We start from the raw sequence: 19,539 nt of genomic DNA on the forward strand, positions 1-19,539 counted from the left end.
AACCTAGCGAGGGCTGAGGCGGACAGGTGAGCCGTTGAAGCTCATCACGCACCACAGAGCGGATAAGATCTCGGAGAACATCCACGTTTCCAAAGGTAATCGCGTCCGTCAGTGAAGCAGCGTTCGCGTGCCTGTCATACGGAGCTGAGCGCTGGTCCGAAGGTGAAGTTGGGTTCAATTGCCTTTCATAGAAGGCTGAGCGCTGGTGTAACATCTTTTCCATCGTGGTGGCTTCGATTAAGATTTCAGCCACGGTCTTTGGCGGGCTTCGAACAAGGCCAGCAGATAGCTGTTCCTTAACTCCTCACATTAGATGGCGCAACTTCTTTTCCTCGGACATGGTTGGGTCCACCCGACGGAAGAGGCGCGTCATATCCTCGACGTACGGCGTCACGCTCTCGTTCGGCAGATGAATGCGGGATTGGAGCGCCCGTTCGGCTCGTTCACAGCGATCAGCATTGGTGTAGGTCTCTAGCAAGGCACGACGGAACCCGAGCCACGATTTGATGAGCTCTTCTCGGTTCTCGTGCCAAGTGCGGGCACCGTCCTCCAAGCTGAAGTAGACGTTCCTCAACTTTGCCGCGTCGGTCCATTCATTTATCTCGGCAACGCGCTCAAACTGGACTAACCAGTCCTCTACATCCTCGAATATATATCCGAGGAACACTTTCGGCACTCGGAGATTCTGCAGCAGGTACTGAGTTGCCGTTGTGGCCGTACCTTGCATAACGGTCGATAGAGAGGTCGATGTTCCTTCCATATTGGTCCGTGGGGGCGTCGATGTTGCTACGAAGAGATGGTCAAGCTCCGGAGGCAATCCTCGGATTCTCCAACTGGCCCGGTGAACAGGGGTGTCCACTAGTATGGGGCTGGTACTCCTGCTACCAGGAGGGGTTCGTGGCATCGGATGAAGCGTACCCCGCACCTCCACCAGTTTTGTCACGAAAAGACAAAGATGTACCAGGTGTCGGCGAGACACAGTCGTACAAGGTGGCGTACACAAAAACTCAAGCCGGCGTCCGCAGCCTCGACTACGTCTTCTTCTTCTGCCCCCACCTCTTGCCGAGCGCGCGTTCCAGTCACTTCTTTCTTAGCGCTGGCGCGTGACACCTAGCGGCAATATTAGTGCTGGCAATTTTCCGTCCAGGTCATTCATCGAGAATACTGGGTTACCAGGGTGTGGGCAACTTATTTGTATCATTGTTGTTGTGAAAAATGAATTTAGCACGTTCATTTATTCCACAACGTATGCTTTAATCCATTTGTGTTGATGACTTGCCGATTCTATTTAACTCGTGTGGCCTTGCATTCTACGAAAGATCAGTTGAAATCGGCTTGACCGGAGCGTCAACATCAGCACAGAATTGATTTAAGCCACATTTCTTGAGAAGCCCCTCCTTCCTTCTTTCAAGAAATAGATGCGTCATTCCGGTCTCCCATATTGAGGTGCATGAGCAACACTTACCTGTGAACAGAGAGCACTAAATTTTAAGGCAGCATTTTAGGCACGAAGTTAACCTTTATTCTACGCCTGAGAAAGAGATATGGTAAATGATAGGCATTGAGGATACCGAACAATGAGCCCGTTTGGCTACCCTGCACTTGCGAAAGGGAAACGGGGGCGGGGGGGGGTGGCAAGATTAGGAGAAGAGAAAATCTACTGTGGATACCGCCGACGCAGCAAGAGTTCTCTGCTCTATGTCACAGTTAGTCACTCAGTCCTTAAGTACCTTGAACAGAAATGAACATGAAACAATGAACATTCCTAAAATTCTGTCGCAAACAACGTGGGGTATAGTGACAAGAACTTCCTCAAACTTTTACAAATGCCTAATTGGAACACGCCTAGATTACGGGGCCAAAAAGTATCAATTGGCTACTTATAGCGCCTCGATGATGCGGATCCTGTCCATCACCTAGGCATCCGGCTGACCCGTTGTAACGGCTCAGAGTGAGACCAAAAAAATTGGAATCAGCTCGATTACCAAACAGAGCTTTGGTTTCTCGGTACTTGCTTGTAATAAAAGATAATTTCAACTTTTTGTCACAGCTGTAAGTATCCCATACCAATACGTTTTCTTTTTTTAATTTGCAGCTGTTCTGACGACGCCTGGCGCTGCCAGCGGAACGCGCAGCACAGGCCGATCGCCGACCAGACGTACAGCCTCGACGGTACGTAGGCGATGGTCATTCGCCTTTGCAACAAATATAGGAGAGATGCCCTACGTCCACCGTGGCAGTGGTGCATTTATTGCGCATGAAGACGCGCTTCACTAACACCGCCAAGTCTGTTTCCGCAGGAGGCGCCTTACCACTCTCCTTAGTAATAAATTTGTGCAGATGCGTGCAAATTCATACAGAACCTATGTTTGAATCCATTTATTCTCACATCAGTGAAGTGCAAAGGCACGCTCCCAGGAGATCGGGGCAGAAGCCGAGACTGTACATTCTACGCAGTCATCGATTCAGTAGCAATTGAAATCGGCGCTTCACAATTAATCTCAATTTTTATTTGTCAAGCAGACTGTGTGTTCGTCGTGCTGGCACCATAATTTTTCTCTTAAACCCGTTGAACTTTGTTGAGAAAGATATTGCTTAGATACCCACCGTGGTTGCTTAGTGGCTTTGCCATTGCGCGCCTAAGCACAGTGTCAATGGGTAAAGTGGTGGTTGCGGCGGCTGCATTTCGATCGCGGCAAAATACAAAAGTACATTGGGCGCACGTTGACGAGCCCCAAGTGACCAGATTATTCCTAAGATTTCGGCCCATAATATCCCAGAATTGCAGTTTATGTTTTGGCACGAATACAGAGTAAGGTGTGCACTTAGGGCGGTGTTTCAGATGGCCATACCGGAGGAGCAGAACGGTGCTACACAGAAGAATCGCTCAAGTTTAGCATGCTACAAACAACCGGCGTATCCCGCTACGGCTGAGTGTGAAAATTACGGCATATGATTTGAGGCTACCCAAGAAAATTTATATTGAAGCTCTAGGTTCTAACAAGCCGAGGAACAACGAAATATACAACTTTGAAAGTTTAATGAAAATGACGCGAAATGGGATTCAAAATTGTGGGCAAGCTAATTAGGCTCTGAGACCATGAATATGCCTAAGCTAACCCAACTCTAGGCTTCTGAAACTTTAACAACCTCTAACCCTATGCCCATATTAACAAGAACTGTACTCAGTGGCCTCTTATAAGTGTACCACTACCTCGAAATTGTAGCGCTTTGGTATCAAGAAAGTCCACGACATGAAGACGCCACTGCTTCCCAAACTAAATACGTTCTCTTTTTTATAATATTGTCACGTGGTCGTGACGGCAAAGAACACAGTAGCAATACTGTGTAAGGCAAAACTAGCTTTTATTGGGCGAACCTGTGCCCACAAAACAGGCTACACTTAAAGCACAACGAGAGCGGCGAACACAGTCGGCGATCGTCGAAAATCTACGCCTAAATGCCCTAGGGACAACGTCGGTGTGCCCTTCCAAATACTCGACTAGGGCTTTTAGCTCCGGGTCCCCTCGTTGTTGTTCGGCGAAATCTTCCGCGCTTATTATGCCAAGGAAGGCATCGTCATCCTCGTCATCTTGCGGCGGCGGGTCAATGGGGGCGCGTGATAGGCAATCGGCATCTGAGTGTTTTCGTCCGGACTTGTATGTTACAGTGATGTCATATTCTTGTAGTCTGAGGCTCCACCGTGCCAGCCGTCCTGAAGGGTCCTTTAAGTTAGCTAGCCAACACAACGCGTGCTGGTCGCTGACCACTTTGAATGGCCTGCCATATAGGTAAGGGCGAAATTTCGCTGTAGCCCAAACGATGGCGAGGCATTCCTTTTCGGTTGTAGAATAATTGCCTTCCGCTTTTGACAACGACCGGCTAGCGTAAGCTATCACGTGTTCATGTCCATCTTTTCTCTGGACTAGGACGGCACCGAGGCCTAGGCTACTGGCGTCAGTGTGAATTTCGGTATCGGCGTGCTCGTCGAAGTGCGCAAGTACGGGCGGCGACTGCATGCGTCGTTTGAGTTCTTGAAATGCGTCGGCCTGCGGCGTTTCCCACTTGAACTCGACATCACATTTGGTTAGATGGGTTAGCAGCTCCGCGATGCGTGAAAAGTCCTTGACAAAGCGCCTGTAGTAGGCACACATGCCAAGGAATCTGCGCACTGCCTTCTTGTCGATGGGCTGCGGGAACTTTGCGATGGCAGCTGTCTTCTGCGGGTCGGGGCGGACTCCAGATTTGCTGATGACGTGGCTTAAAAATAGAAGCTACTGGTAAGCGAAGTGGCACTTTTCCGGCTTCAGAGTAAGTCCTGATGACATTATGGCCTCTAGTACTGTTGCAAGCCGCCTAAGGTGATCGTCGAAATTGCCGGCGAAGACAACCACGTCATCCAAGTAAACGAGACAGGTCTGCCACTTCAATCCTGCTAAAACCGTGTCCATCACCCATTGGAACGTTGCGGGCGCCGAGCACAGTCCAAATGGCATAACCTTGAACTCGTAGAGGCCGTCCGGGATGATGAAGGCGGTCTTTTCGCGATCTCTTTCGTCGACTTCTATTTGCCAATAGCCAGACTTGAGGTCCATCGACGAGAAGTATTTAGCGTTGCAGAGCCGATCCAATGCGTCGTCTATCCGTGGGAGGGGGTATACGTCCTTCTTCGTGATCTTGTTCAGACGACGATAATCGACGCAGAAACGTAGGGTTCCGTCCTTTTTCTTCACCAGGACAACCGGGGACGCCCACGGGCTTTTCGACGGCTGGATGATGTCGTCGCGCAGCATTTCGTCGACTTGTTCTCTTATAGCTTCACGTTCTCGCGGCGAAACTCGGTAAGGGCTCTGGCGGAGTGGTCGAGTGCACTCCTCTGTGATTATGCGATGCTTGGCGACTGGTGTTTGTCGAATCCTCGATAATGTCGAAAAGCAGGCTTTGTATCGTCGGAGCAGACTTCTGAGCTGTTGCTGCTTGCCCATGGGGAGACTTGGATTAATGTCGTAGTTTGGTTCGGGAACCATCGTCGTCGGGGCAGATGCGGCGGAATCCGAGAGGACAAACGCATTACTGGTTTCCAGAATTTCCTCAATGTACCCGATCGTCGTGCCCTTGTTGATGTGCTTGAACTCCTGGCTGAAGTTTGTCAGCAACACTTCAGTTTTCCCTCCATGCAGTCGAGCGATCCCTCTTGCGACGCAAATTTCACGGTCTAGCAATAGGCGTTGGTCGCCTTCGATGACGCCTTCTACGTCAGCGGGTGTTTATGTGCCGACCGAAATAGCAATGCTGGAGCGAGGCGGGATGCTCACTTGATCTTCGAGCACACTCAAGGCGTGGCGACTACGAGGGCTCTCCGGCGGTGTCGCTTTATCTTCCGACAGCGTTATAGACTTCGACTGCAGGTTGATGATTGCGCCGTGTTGGTTCAGGAAGTCCATACCGAGAATGACGTCTCGTGAACACTGTTGGAGGATAACGAAGGTGGCAGGGTAAGTCCGGTTATGAATGGTTATTCTTGCCGTGCATATTCCAGTCGGCGTGATGAGGTGTCCTCAAGCGGTCCGAATTTTAGGGCCTTCCCATGCGGTCTTAACCTTCTTCAACTGGGCGGCGATGTGTCCACTCATTACGGAGTAATCGGCCCCTGTGTCCACTAAGGCGGTAACTGCGTGGCCGTCGAGAAGCACGTCGAGGTCGGTGGTTCTTTGTCTGGCGTTGCAGTTAGGTCTTGGCGTCGGATCACGGCTGCGTCGCGTTAAACTGAAGCTGGAACGTCGCGTCGTCACGTAGTCTTTTGTCGGTGTAGTCTTGGCTTTCTGACTTCGTCGGGACGGCGGCGTGTCATTATTATGTCGTGGAGATGGTCTCTTCGGCGTTTCCGTCGGCGTCGGAGGATCTTCGTCAGTTCGACGAACAGCAACCGCACCTCCATCGGTTGCTGCTTTTAGTTTTCCGGATATGGGCTCGCAGACCGGCCCCGGGCTGGGCCAGTGTATGGTCGGCGCTGCGGCGACAGGTAACGGCCTGGTGACAGCGAACGGGACGGTCGTCGAGGGCTCCACTGAGTGGCGGCGAGGTAGTCGGCGATATCGCGAGGTCGTTCGCCAATCTGTGGTCGCGGCGCGTTCACGGCGAACCCTCGGAGTCCCATCTCCCGGTATGGGCATCGGCGGTAGATGTGCCCGGCTTCTCCGCAGTGATAGCAAAGCGGGCGATGGTCAGGGGCGCGCCAAACGTCAGTCTTCCTTGGAATGCCGCGTGGGGTGACGGGTTGGCGTGCTGGCGGCGGGGTTGGTGCTGGACGACGGAACTGTGTCGTCACTGGGCCCTGCCGTGGGCGCGGAGGGGGAACGTGACGGCGGGCTACAGCGGCGTATGTCATCGCTTGCGGCTGAGGCTGCGGCGATTCAGGGGCTACTCCGAGTTGTTGTTGGAGCTCCTCACGTACGGCGTCGGCGATCGAAGCCACTTGAGGCTGCGGTGACGGGAACAGCTTTTGTAGTTCCTCCCGCACGACCGCTCGGATAGTCTCGCGCAGGTCGTCGGTGGCGGGTGACTGAATTCCTGTGTAGTTGGTAGAGTTCGTGCGGCGGTTGAATTGCCGGTTCCGGATTTCGAGTGTCTTCTCGATGCTGGTGGCCTCGTGAAGAAACTCTTCTACGGTCTTCGGTGGACTTCGTATCATTGCGCCGAAAAGTTCTTCCTTCACGCCACGCATGAGAAGGCGGACTTTCTTCTCTTCGGGCATATCCGCGTCGGCGTGACGGAACAGGCGGTTCATTTCTTCCGTGAATATGGCGACGTTCTCGTTAGGTAGCTGCACTCGGGCGTCCACCATAGCTTCGGCCCTTTCCTTGCGCACGACGCTTGTAAAGGTGCGCAGGAAGCCGGTACGGAACAGGTCCCATGTTGTCAATGTCGACTCCCAGTTCTCGAACCACGTTCTGGCGGCGTCTTCTAGGGCGAAGAATACATGCCGCAACTTGTCGTCGGAGTCCCAGTTGTTGAAAGTCGCGATTCGCTCGTACGTCTCCAGCCAGGATTCCGGGTCTTCAGTTGCTGCTCCATGGAAGGTCGGTGGGTCCCGAGGTTGTTGCAGGACAACGGGGGTCGCTGGGGCAGCCATTGGGGTTGTTTTGGCCACGATCTTCTTGGTCTTCTCAGGTAGAAGTCCGTGTTCCGGGGGCAGCTGTTGTAGACGACGGCTTACTCGATGGTCCGTGACTACGTTGGTGCTCTCTTTACGGTCCGGGCTTGGATCACGGCTTGTCGGGGGCGTCCGGTACATGGACCCAAAAGCACCTCCACCAGATGTCACGTGGTCGTGACGGCAAAGAACACAGTAGCAATACTGTGTAAGGCAGAACAAGCTTTTGTTGGGCGAACCTGTGCCCACAAAACAGGCTACACTTAAAGCACAACGAGAGCGGCGAACACAGTCGGCGATCGTCGAAAATCTGATCAGCGGATCCAGCGCGTCAGCTTTTATACAGCAGTCATCGAATGTTCCACACTAATCGTTGGGACCCGCGTGCCTTCCACAAAGTTCTACACCATTCGCGTCACGCGATGAAATCAGATAACACAAGGTTCGGCGACAACATACAGCGGATAGAAGCATCGATAACTTTCCAGAAACTTCGGATACATGCAGGCGCGTCCCGCGCTGTGCGATAAGATTTGTTAGGCGGCGAAACGTGGTCGCCCCATAAATATAAGTACACGTGTCAATATGAATAGCACTGTTTGCTTACTTCAAGCATTTTTCGTTCTCCCAGTACCTGTGCAACCTCCTTCACTGATCTGATACTAATGGTGATTTTAACGGTGCTACTCATACAAGTACAAATGTTCGAAAATGAATTTGCCCTAAATATCCCCGTATGTAACAACACTATAGTTCAATAAATTTCAGAGATGCTAAAACTGAAATCTTCAGTACCGGAGGTTGGCAAGCCGCGTTTATTTAAATTTTCTTTATGGTATGTGAAGATGTGATTAGCGTTCTTACTAGATTCTCCCCTCGCTTTCACATTGTAAATGAACGTGTATTCAGTTTTGCGGTCTGTCCCTACATTGGCTTAATGCTAACTGCCCTATCATCGTTGGCCGTCATGAGGAAGCTTCCACCGTAATTATTGCTACTTAATCTAGCGCTTTCCTTCTTTTTAATTTCAATGTGATATTACAAAATTTTATCAAAACTCTAGGCGGTTTTATCCGCTCCCTAACCCCAAACTCGACAGGGCCCAGGCGGTAGACTGGAGGCAGCTGTAAACAAAGACCTTCCCCAACACCGTCCATCTCCGGAGGATATATCCGGACATCTACTCAGATAACTGCAAACTATCCAGCAGGGCTCACGCATCTCTTAGACACATTTTCTGGGAATGTGAGGTTATATGCAAAGAAAAAGCAGTTTCCCCAGATGAAGCTGTGGCGCGATGGACGGCCGCGTTGCGCAGCTCAAACCTCGAAAATCAACTATGGCCCATCCAGCAAGCCCGTGAGGCGGCGAGGAGACAGGATCTCCGGGCCACTTCGGGGGCGGCCTGGGCCCAGGCCACGAATTTGCCAGATTGTTAGTAAAGTTGTTACCACCACCACACAATTTCTGGGAAGGTAAGTATGTGTCCCTAGCTAGAACACTTGCATACCTAACTATAGTGTCGCCACTTTAACGTACATTTATGCTGTCTGTTGCACAGTTAGGTGTCATTGCCTCGCAAATTATCACTTCTTCGTTCCTTTCCAAGCTAATATAAGCACTGCAGCACGACTCTTACATATGCGCATTGACTAATCTTTTAAATGCAAAGCATTTTTTGGTAAAACGTTGCTACTCTGACAGTGTCTGTCTGTCTCTGTCTCTGTATCTGTCTGTCTCTGTCTGTCTGTCTGTCTCTGTTTGTCTGTGTCTGTTTGTCTCTGTCTCTCTGTCTAAACGCCTTGAAGGTCTCATGATCGTTTCATCAACTAAAATACGCATAGAATGAAAGGGTGTATGACGAACATAAATAATCGGTTGTGATATGAATATCATGGCATGCGTCTAACGTAGGTCATCACACAGCCGCCTACGTCTTAGTGCTCTCATGGTCGTTTCGTTAACTTGGTAGGCACAAATTTGGCATAATATGACTAGAACGTATCAGCAACATCAATGATAGGGCATAATTTAGATATCATGACACGAGTATCATGTAGGTCATGAAGCTGCCTCCTACATCTTGGTGCTCTCATGGTCGTTTCGTTCACTTGGTATCTCGAATAATATGTATAGTATGTCAACACTGTATCACGAACAGAAATGACAGGTCATAACAGGAGATTTGATTTGCGTGTCATGTACGTCATGAAACAGCCGCCTACGTCTCGGTATGTACCAAAATTGGTATTGTATAAGAGTGCATGACGAACATAAAAACTCGCTGCCCTTCCAATCTGTGAAGGATGACCAAGGAGGCTGTGTATGTGGGTCTCTTAATGGCGAACTGCACCGCTGCAGCGGGTTGACCCGGCATTGCACTATCTTCGGGATCGGCCCACGTATGGAGAGTCCTTAACGCCTGCTTAAACACCCCTGCGGGTCTCCGGGATTTTCTGTTTCCATGCGGACACGATCCTAGGGGAACTAGAGCTAAACAGCTCTCCTGTAATTGATTGGTCATGTCATGAGTGAAATTCGTGACATGTGTGTCATATAGGTCATCAAACATCTGCCTACATCTCAGTGCTCTCACAGTCGCTTCATCAACTTTGTAGGCTACGCGCACACTGCTTCGCATAGCATCGACTCCCACAGGCCGTGGGATCTGCCAGATTTTAATGTTGTCGTATAGTCTATCGATGGCCTACACAGGGATGTATGGAATGAGAGCCGCTTGAAGCATGAAATACACGTAGCCCCGCAGGGGCGTTTGCATCAGCAGGCGTTTGGCGTGTTGCGACACCGCGTACCCGAGCAACTAGGCTTCGCCCCTCCCGCCTTCTCCTTTCCTCTCTCATCATCTTTTTCTACACACCCACACGCGCAAACACGCACACGCGCGCACATGCGCGCACACGCACAAACGCACGCACACATACACGCACACGATACACGCATCTCCAGTTCTTGGCAACCTTCTGGAGACGTTGAGCAAAACTCCGGAGCAGTTATCCAGGAAATCAAGACGAGAATGGGAGGTGAATGGGCGAGAACAAAACGAATGGGCATCGTTGGGAGATCAAAACGAGATCATCCGAGGAACCAGCCAAAATTAAGAAAATGCAGTCTCCTGCCTTCAACTCGCTGTACAGGACCGCAAAACATAGGGTAGTTACTGCGCGAAGAAGTTAAAGATATTTTTCTTCCGATTCCAACGGTAGCGAGCAGAAAGGGTCCCAGGTGAAAGGAGTACACATGTCACTCTCGAACCACTGGGCACTATGGGAGGTCGCGCTTCTCAGCCACGACCTCGCCGATCAACTTTGGGGCGTCCGGAACGCCGAGGATACCACCCGTGTCAAACGCCCCAGGCAGTCACCTAGATTGGGGTGGTTATGGCTCCACTCCGCAAAATTCGCCAAACGTCTTAGTTTTCAATCACTCACTCCTATTCCTTACTCTTGCCTGCTTACAACATCACTCAAGCTGCAATCTCTTGTACGCTGAAGTTTACTTGGTCAGTTCGAATAGCGACGTTGAAAACAGAAGTACAGCACCCCATACAATTAACTCACTTTCGGCGCTGAGATGTGGTTGCCGGTGTTTTCAAAGGCAGAGGCACGGGAGTCACGCGGCGCGGATTTGGCGCCGCCTCCAAAAGATGGCCCGCCGCTGCGTGGCCAGGCCGGCAGCGTCGGGCGAGCCGCGCATGGTTATGAGGGCTAAAATGGTTGTGAGTAAACGTCGTAACTACTTCAACCAGTCTTCATTTCTGTAAGCCATTTCGTACTTGCATATACTCGAGATTCCAGTAGCATGGGCAATTTTTTTTCGTAATGAGCTCATAAAAATGCATCGCTTGTAGGCTGTATTTCCTTAAGAACTTCATCTAGGGGAGTCCTCATATGTGATTCGGATACCGGTTTCTGATATGCAAGTACGTCGCTGACAGACGCATGTATGAATCATAGCAGGTCAACAAATTCTGCCGAGGTTGCACAGGTTTTTGTAGTCATCATCATCATCATCAGCCTAGTTACGCCCACTGCAGGGCAAAGGCCTCTCCCATACTTCTCCAACTACCCCGGTCATGTACTAATTGGGGCCATGTTGTCCCTGCAAACGCCTTAATGTCATCCGCCGACCTAACTTTCTGCCGCCCCCTACTACGCTTCCCTTCCCTTGGAATCCAGTCCGTAACCCTTAATGACCATCGGTTATCTTCCCTCCTCATTACATGTCCGGCCCCTGCCCATTTCTTTTTCTGGATTTCAACAAAGATGTCATTTACCCGCGTTTGCTCCCTCACCCAATCTGCTCTTTTCTTATCTCTTAACGTTACACCTATCATTCTTCTTTCCATGGCTCGTTGCGTCGTCCTCAATTTCAGCAGAATCCTTTTCGTAAGCCTCCAGGTTTCTGCCCCGTAGGTGAGTACTGGTAAGACACAGCTGTTATACACTTTCCTCTTGAGGGATAGTGGCAAACTGCTGTTCATGATTTGAGAATGCCTGCCAAACGCACCCCAGCCCATTCATATTCTTCTGGTTATTTCAGTCTCATGATCCGGATCCGTGGTCACTACCTGCCCTAAGTAGATGTATTCCCTTACCACTTCCAGTGCCTCGCTACCTATTGTAAACTGCTGTTCTCTTCCGAGACTGTTAAACATTGCTTTAGTTTTCTGTAGATTAATTTTCAGACCCACCCTTCTGCTTTGCCTCTCCAGGTCAGTGAGCATGCATTGTAATTGGTCTCCTGAGTTACTAAGCAAGGCAATATCATCAGCGAATCGCAAGTTGCTAAGGTATTCTCCATCAACTTTTATCCCCAATTCTTCCCACTCCAGGTCTCTGAATACCTCCTGTAAACACGCTGTGAATAGCATTGGAGATATCGTATCTCCCTGTCTGACGCCTTTCTTTATTGGGATTTTGTTGCTTTCTTTGTGGAGGATTGCGGTGGCTGTGGAACCGCTATAGATAGCTTCCAGTATCTTTACATATGGCTCATCTACACCCTGATTCCGTAGTGCCTCCATGACTGCTGAGGTTTCGACTGAATCAAATGCTTTTTCGTAATCAATGAAGGCTATATATAAGGGTTGGTTATATTCCGCACATTTCTCTATCACCTGATTGATAGTGTGAATATGGTCTATTGTTGAGTAGCCTTTACGGAATCCTGCCTGGTCCTTTGGTTGACAGAAGTCTAAGGTATTCCTGATTCTATTTGCGATTACCTTAGTATATACTTTGTAGGCAATGGACAGTAAGCTGATCGGTCTATAATTTTTCAAGTCATTGGCGTCCCCTTTCTTATGGATTAGGATTATGTTAGCGTTCTTCCAAGATTCCGGTACGTTCGAGGTCATGAGGCATTGTGTATATAGGGCGGCCAACCTTTCTAGGACAGTGTTCCCACCATCCTTCAACAAATCTGCTGTTACTTGATCCTCCCCAGCTGCCTTCCCCCTTTGCATAGCTCCAAAGGCGTTCTTTACCTCTTCCGGTGTTATTGTGGGATTTCAAGTTCCTCTAGACTATTCTCTCACCTTATCGTCGTGGGTGTTACATGTACTGTATAAATCTCTATAAAACTCTTCAGCCACTTGGACTATCTCATCCTTATTAATAACAATATTGCCGGCTTTGTCTCGTAACGCACACATCTGATTCTTGCCTATTCCTAGTTTCTTCTTTACTGCTTTTAGGCTTCCTCCATTCCTGAGAGCCTGTTCAATTCTATTCGTATTATAGTTCCTTATGTCCGCTGTCTTACGCTTGTTGATTAACTTAGAAAGTTCTGCCAGTTCTATTCTAGCTGTAGGTTTAGAGGCTTTCATACATTGGCGTTTGTTGATCAGATCTTTCGTCTCCTGCGATAGCTTACGGGTTTCCTGTTTAACGGCGTTACCACCGACTCCTATTGCGCACTCCTTAATGATGCCCATAAGATTGTCGTTCATTGCTTCAACACTATGGTCCTCTTCCTGGGTTAAAGCCGAATACCTGTTCTGTAGCTTGATCCGGAATTCCTCTAGTTTCCCTCTTACCACTAACTCATTGATTGGTTTCTCATGTACCAGTTTCTTCCGTTCCCTCCTCAAGTCAAGGCTAATTCGAGTTCTTACCATCCTATGGTCACTGCAGCGCACCTTGCCGAGCACGTCTACATCTTGTATGATGCCAGGGTTCGCGCAGAGTATAAAGTCGATTTCATTTCTAGTCTCACCATTCGGGCTCCTCCACGTCCACTTTCGGCTAACCCGCTTGCGGAAAAAGGTATTCATTATGCGCATATTATTCTGTTCTGCAAACTCTACTAATAACTCTCCTCTGCTATTCCTAGAGCCTATGCCATATTCCCCCACTGACTTGTCTCCGGCCTGCTTCTTGCCTACCCTGGCATTGAAATCGCCCATCAGTATACTGTATTTTGTTTTGACTTTACCCAGCGCCAATTCCACGTCTTCACAGAAGCTTTCGACTTCCTGGTCATCATGACTAGATGTAGGGGCGTAGACCTGTACAACCTTCATTTTGTACCTCTTATTAAGTTTCACAACAAGACATGCCACCCTCTCGTTAATGCTATAGAATTCCTGTATGTTACCAGCTTTGTTCTTATTAATCAGGAATCCGACTCCTAGTTCTCGTCTCTCTGCTAAGCCCCGGTAGCACAGGACGTACCCGCTTTTTAGCACTGTACATGCTTCTTTTGGCCTCCTAGCTTCACTGAGCCCTATTATATCCCATTTACTGCCCTCTAGTTCCTCCAATACCACTGCTAGACTCGCCTCAATAGATAACGCTCTAGCGTTAAACGTTGCCAGGTTCATATTCCAATGGCGGCCTGTCTGAAATACATCCTCTCATTTTTTCTTTCTCTTCGTCTACAACGGGCTATGTCTGCTGCTCGTAATAGATGAAAAAGAGCAAGAACATTGTGAAGCATCTGATGCGCATATTATTTGATGATGCAGCAAATATATTGGGTCAAGGTTTCCGCGCTGAAGAAACGGAAATGTTCATTTTCGCTTCGAACAATATCTTGTTCTGCCCGAGGTATGTAACGGAGCGTAATAATGTTCCGAAGAGACCAAAATTGCAGAATCTTGCGTGGTCGGCTCTCTTATGGCCACGAAGTCTTAGCATGCTTTCAATACCGAGTTTCATAAAGAAAATTGCACCGCATATGCAAGCACTGCAATAGGATTCTTCTGCCACTAAGGGGTTTTTGCTCGACGATAAAGAAGTCATTTCTTATGAATTGGCCTAGCAGAGCTGGGAATTAAGAGGAAGCATTAGCTCGGGCCCAACTCCGACGCGGCCTATTCAAATACATGTAAAACGCAAAAACGTTTTTATGAGATAACCCCTAGACCGATTTTGAAGTTTGTTGTATTTGAAAGAGAAAGGTAAATTCTAGTGACTGTTGGAAGCGGAATATCGATTTAGGGCTTGAATGTTCTTAAAACGATTTTCAAATATTTCACCGTTTGAAAAAAATAGAAGCACGAAGTTTACAAATTCATAGCTCTGCATCAAGAACTGATATCGCGGTTCTGTAAACGGTATCCATTAGATCACTTAAAGCGGACAAATTCAATATGTCATTTTACATCTTACGTGAACTTGTTACGTTGGTTACAACGGTTTTGCAAACGTTGTATTTCCCTGTGATTAAGTTTTTTTATATTCATGTGTAACATATACGTTTCGTCCGCTTTAGATGTGCTACTAGATGCAATTCACAGAATTGTAGTATCATTTTTAGTGGTTGAGTTAGAGTTGTAAACGTGATAGTTTCGTTCTTAGAAAATTTTCGATTTTTGTCACTTTTTAATAAAAGATTGACGACCTAACTCAAAAATTCAAAACCAACAGTCACTAGATATTAAGTTTGTCGTTTAAATGCAACAAACCTCGTCAAATTTGGTGCAGTGGTTGCCCAGAAAAACGAATTCTCCTTTTACATGTATTTAGATAGGAGCACTCGAGCTAAAGCTTCCTCTTAACACTATTTATGTTCTTTGATAACACACAGGTGCCTATTCCAGCGGTAGCCCTAGTCACCTGCACCTGGGGCCCATAAGCAGCATCGATCACAAAAAGCCCAGCATAAGCCACGCTGGAATGGTGGAGGCCTCAGCAAGTTTACAATACGGAGCCAGGTAAGGCGACATTAAGAAACGTTTCATTGCTAAACAACTCGGAGACTAAAGGGAATGCTTACCGGTGGTCAACTGTGCCTGGCCCCTCTAAATGTTCAAGGGGAGCGCTAGCTCTGATGTCTGAAACGGGAACTTCATCAGCAGTTTTGCGCATTCGGCAGGCGGAGCTAGCGTTAACATGCTTTCTTCTTGCAAGAGAACGACTCGACACGGACAGAGCAGAAAGCATAGGGTTTCCTACAGAATACTTGAGAGTACTCGGACACATCAATCGTTGAGACATCATCGGAATGATGGGAAGTACATAGATTTGTCTTATTATTCACACGTTGTTGCGGAGCCGTTTATTAAGCTTTGTCTGCCTTCATTATCGTAAATTTCAGAGCAATCTATGCACTTAGAAGTGAGGAAGACGGTGCAAATACGTACAATCAGTACTAATGGAAACGACTGAGCTTGTCGAGGTGGCCAAATCCAAATGCGCCTAGCGTCTCAAGGCACTGGCTTGCCCGAAATAATTATATAAAAGCGTTTAACATTGCTTGTCGATACATGCGTCCGTGGCGTAATAGTTTCAATATTGGACCCATGTGCTTAGAGGTGCTGTGTTCGAATCCTGCCGTCGGACAATTTTAGTATTTATTCATTACGCAGGACAATGTCGAAAATAACTAGTTTACAAAGTCACTCTGCCGTTTGAAGCCTGAAGGGGGAAGTTAAGGCAAATTCATGTACCTCCCAGAATTCCCATGCTCCCGTAGAAACTAGCGCCAGAGTTATTATTTACTGGTTATTGTATGAAACTATGTCATTAAGGAGGGGAACAGCAAAGGGCGCAATCATGAAGGCATAACAACTTGGCCGATGTTCCATGCTGTTAACACGCTGCAATATGCGGCACAGTTGAAGGCTCGTTGACTGTTTACTAACTCCAGCTTATGAAATACATATTGATAGTGACGAGCATGATGTTCATTTAAATCAAGGCTCATAAAATGAAACAGTGTATCTAAGTGTACCCAGGGAATGCAACGTGTGCTCAAAAAAAAGAAAAAGAAACTTGGGCTGGAGCGACAAAACCGGCGGTGGCAGGTTGGCCGGGACGCTTGAGAAATGGCTCTTCTTTGTTTCCCTGATAGTTAGATTTGTGTGCGTGTGTCCGCCATGAACAATCACTAAATGACAGGCGTCACTGTTTTGTTGGGCGAGCTTTGAGTTCATAGGCCGAACATATTCCACAATGTCTCGACAGTTTCAGGGCACCAATCAATGGTTTACGTTAGGTTCGGGGCTACTTGCTGCTTGCGTGGCTTCCCTTTTTATAACGTCATTGTGTGCACATTGCGTCAGTTCTCTTACCGTATACAAAGTGTGTTGTTGTGAACTCTCAAAAAAGGCACCTGAATTAAGACGACTCTCGGATATACATAACTCAATCTATACCCTCAGGCCCGCATTCAAGTGTATTCGGTGTATTCATAAGAGGGCCTGCTTAGGCGACTGTTGGCACACCCATTAGTTCGGTATATTGACTTTTTTACCCGAAGACAAATCACAGTATGCGCTTAAGAAAGAGCGCGATCTTGCAAAACAGAAGTGCAGGTTTCGGCTATATTACCTAGAAGATACATTGGCGCTGTACTGTTTTGTTGCATGCATTGTAATGCGCGATGGGGTCACTTAGGGCATCGTTCTCGCAGGGCCAGTACAGTTTCAATGCGCGCATGGCAAGCGAAGCAAAATGACGGTTAAAATCTTTTCCTAAATCAGTACGTTATGAGCTGCTTTTTCTTTATTGCTACATACGCAAAAATGTTGCTCAATCAGGAGGACATGTGCTTTTATGTCCAAATATGTGAAACCACAGAGTGGCAGAAGGTCCCTCACGTTCGAGAACAGATTTCCGTAAGCATTGCAACAGTTTGTCAGCGTATGCTATGTACTGTAGGTGAGAAAACTTTATCGAAAGATATACTGCTGGTGAACCAAACATTTCACGAATTGTTCATTTGAAGAAATCTATATCAAGGCAGCCATAAACATCTTTCAGGTTATGCAGCGTTCTAGATAACGCCGTGGACCTCTCTAATATCCCGACATTCCATTTGCATCACGATGTCCGACAGAAAACTCGCATACATGGTGTCGCCAGATGTCCTTCTAGGTAATATTGCGAGAAAATTTGATATGGACTATCGAGGCCTACTCGTAATAATCACCAAGACCCTTATGTCCTAAGTATGACGACACATGTGTAGCCCAGGCCGACTTCTGGAAGTCCCGTGAACATCTGCAAGTAGGTGGGTGACCAAGAGGCGGCGAACAGAGAAATTCTTGTTAGACACTGGCTTCCCGCTCATGCATTGTTGTAGGTGGACTGATCAGTGCTTCGGAAATCACTTGTAATAGGGAGTAGCGTCAAGGAACGTTCACTTTGGGACAAGCACCTGTAGCCTTCTTAGCAAGTTCTGCCCATAAAGGCATCGCTGTGATCACCAGTATTTGTGGTCGTTAGGTAAGGTATTAGGCGTGTTTTCGCTCAAATGTAACGTTAAGTGTTTCATTAATGAGTAAGTCGTTATTCAAATATACAATGTCTGTAATACCATGATACTGACTTTGTTTATTGATCTTATACCTTGGTATTGATGTAATAGCTTGGCCCTTTGTCTTTCCAAATAACTTTTTTGTTCAAATCGATCACGTAGCTGACAGTATATTGTATCAGATCAAGGTATGTGTGTAGCTTATAGTCGCAGGGCGCAAACATTTCAAGGAGGGGACTAGTGCTCATCAGTTGCATCAACTTGCCAAAATGTTGGCCTCGGAAACAACCTTTGTTACGCCACTGTTAATAACCTCAGGCCTTACTGTTCGTTTGTTTTCTGTTCTAGAAATCCTCCGACCACGTGGGTTCACCAAAGCAACACGCAGTACTACACGACTGCCCGCACATCCACCATCCAGGGTACGTGTGGGAAGGTTTTTAGACGTTGGTCTTCCACGCCTCGTCTTGCTGGCGATTAAGGAAGCTGATGTTTGGTATCGCACACGATACATTTAAACAACATCCCCACTTTCTCTCAGGAGCGCTGTTCTACGCATGCAAATCTGAGTAGAATATTCTAAATTCAACAGCCGTTCCATGAAATTAGGTTGCCCTGTGACAAGATCGAACAGACTATTCGCTACGTTGATCAAGCTGCACACACGTGTGCGATTCTGTTCTAAGCACTAGGATAGTTTGTAGATTATACTTGAGCAATTCCTGATGCCCATTTACCGGACTTATGGTAGCTATATGTGCATTTATAATGTTTAGCGTTCCCAATTAAAGAGGCGGAATGCAACATGCGCTATAAGACGCTACCTGGCCATGTAAGATAGATTTCTCGCAGCTACGAGACAGGTTGTCTCGGTTTGTTGTTCAACATATGACCACGTCGCGACGAATGAAGTCGGTGGTGACGCTGCTCAAGCCTTGCATTAGTAGCAATGCTTGTTTTTGGAGCTCTTTATTAAACTGCATAATCGCATGATGAGTTCAGCTCGGCTGCGCATCGAGTTGTTACCTTAGACTTGATGAAAAAAAATCCTACAAAATAGTCGTAATAATTGGATGGAATGTAGAAACGCCAGACGCAGACGAAGACAACTGTGCATTATTGTATCACAATTTCGACAATTCCTTATACAGATAAAAAAGGCTTAAAAAACCTGAGGCTATGCTTGATCCCTCTTCGACGTGGCTACGTGTCCGAATCTAATCTCAATTTCTTGAAGGAATGAATTGTTGTTCACATGCGTACACCATAGATGTACGGGAAAGCTATGCGGGTTTCTGCGTATGAAAGCTTTACAGTTTACAAAAGAAATTTGTTTTTTAACAACATGGCGGATGAGGACAAATCTTTCTTGGCCTGGCGGATGACAATTTTCTCTTTCATGAACGTTTCGTTGCATTTCGAGATAAACACATAGGCAAAAGATGGAGAGTTTATGTTCGGGTTCACCTAAGCCAAAGCCGTTGATCTGACAAAAGGCTTTCCCATTTAGTGAGATAAACTAAAGATAAGCAGCCAATACGAGTGCAATAAATTACTATGGAACCATGCGGTTTTCTTGTGGTTAAATTTTTCAATAACAGCAGAACACTAGTATGTAGCCATTGGTCTATACATGCACGTTCAATCTTATTGTGTGATAA

The 19,539-nt window shown here is 47.5% G+C and overlaps 1 protein-coding gene across 1 annotated transcript in view; it reads left to right on the plus strand.

The window, feature by feature from the left end:
• The window catches only part of LOC129384642 (uncharacterized), a 149,196-nt gene that overhangs the window by 111,962 nt on the left and 17,695 nt on the right, over positions 1 to 19,539 (plus strand). Inside the window, exons 4-6 of the mRNA XM_055070233.2 lie at positions 2,096 to 2,172; positions 15,206 to 15,332; positions 18,227 to 18,300. Of these exons, the coding sequence (XP_054926208.2) occupies positions 2,096 to 2,172; positions 15,206 to 15,332; positions 18,227 to 18,300 (278 nt within the window). The remainder of the gene's footprint in view (positions 1 to 2,095; positions 2,173 to 15,205; positions 15,333 to 18,226; positions 18,301 to 19,539) is intronic.

Source organism: Dermacentor andersoni, chromosome 5 (genome assembly GCF_023375885.2).
Source record: "Dermacentor andersoni chromosome 5, qqDerAnde1_hic_scaffold, whole genome shotgun sequence".
Classification (NCBI taxonomy): domain Eukaryota; kingdom Metazoa; phylum Arthropoda; class Arachnida; order Ixodida; family Ixodidae; genus Dermacentor; species Dermacentor andersoni.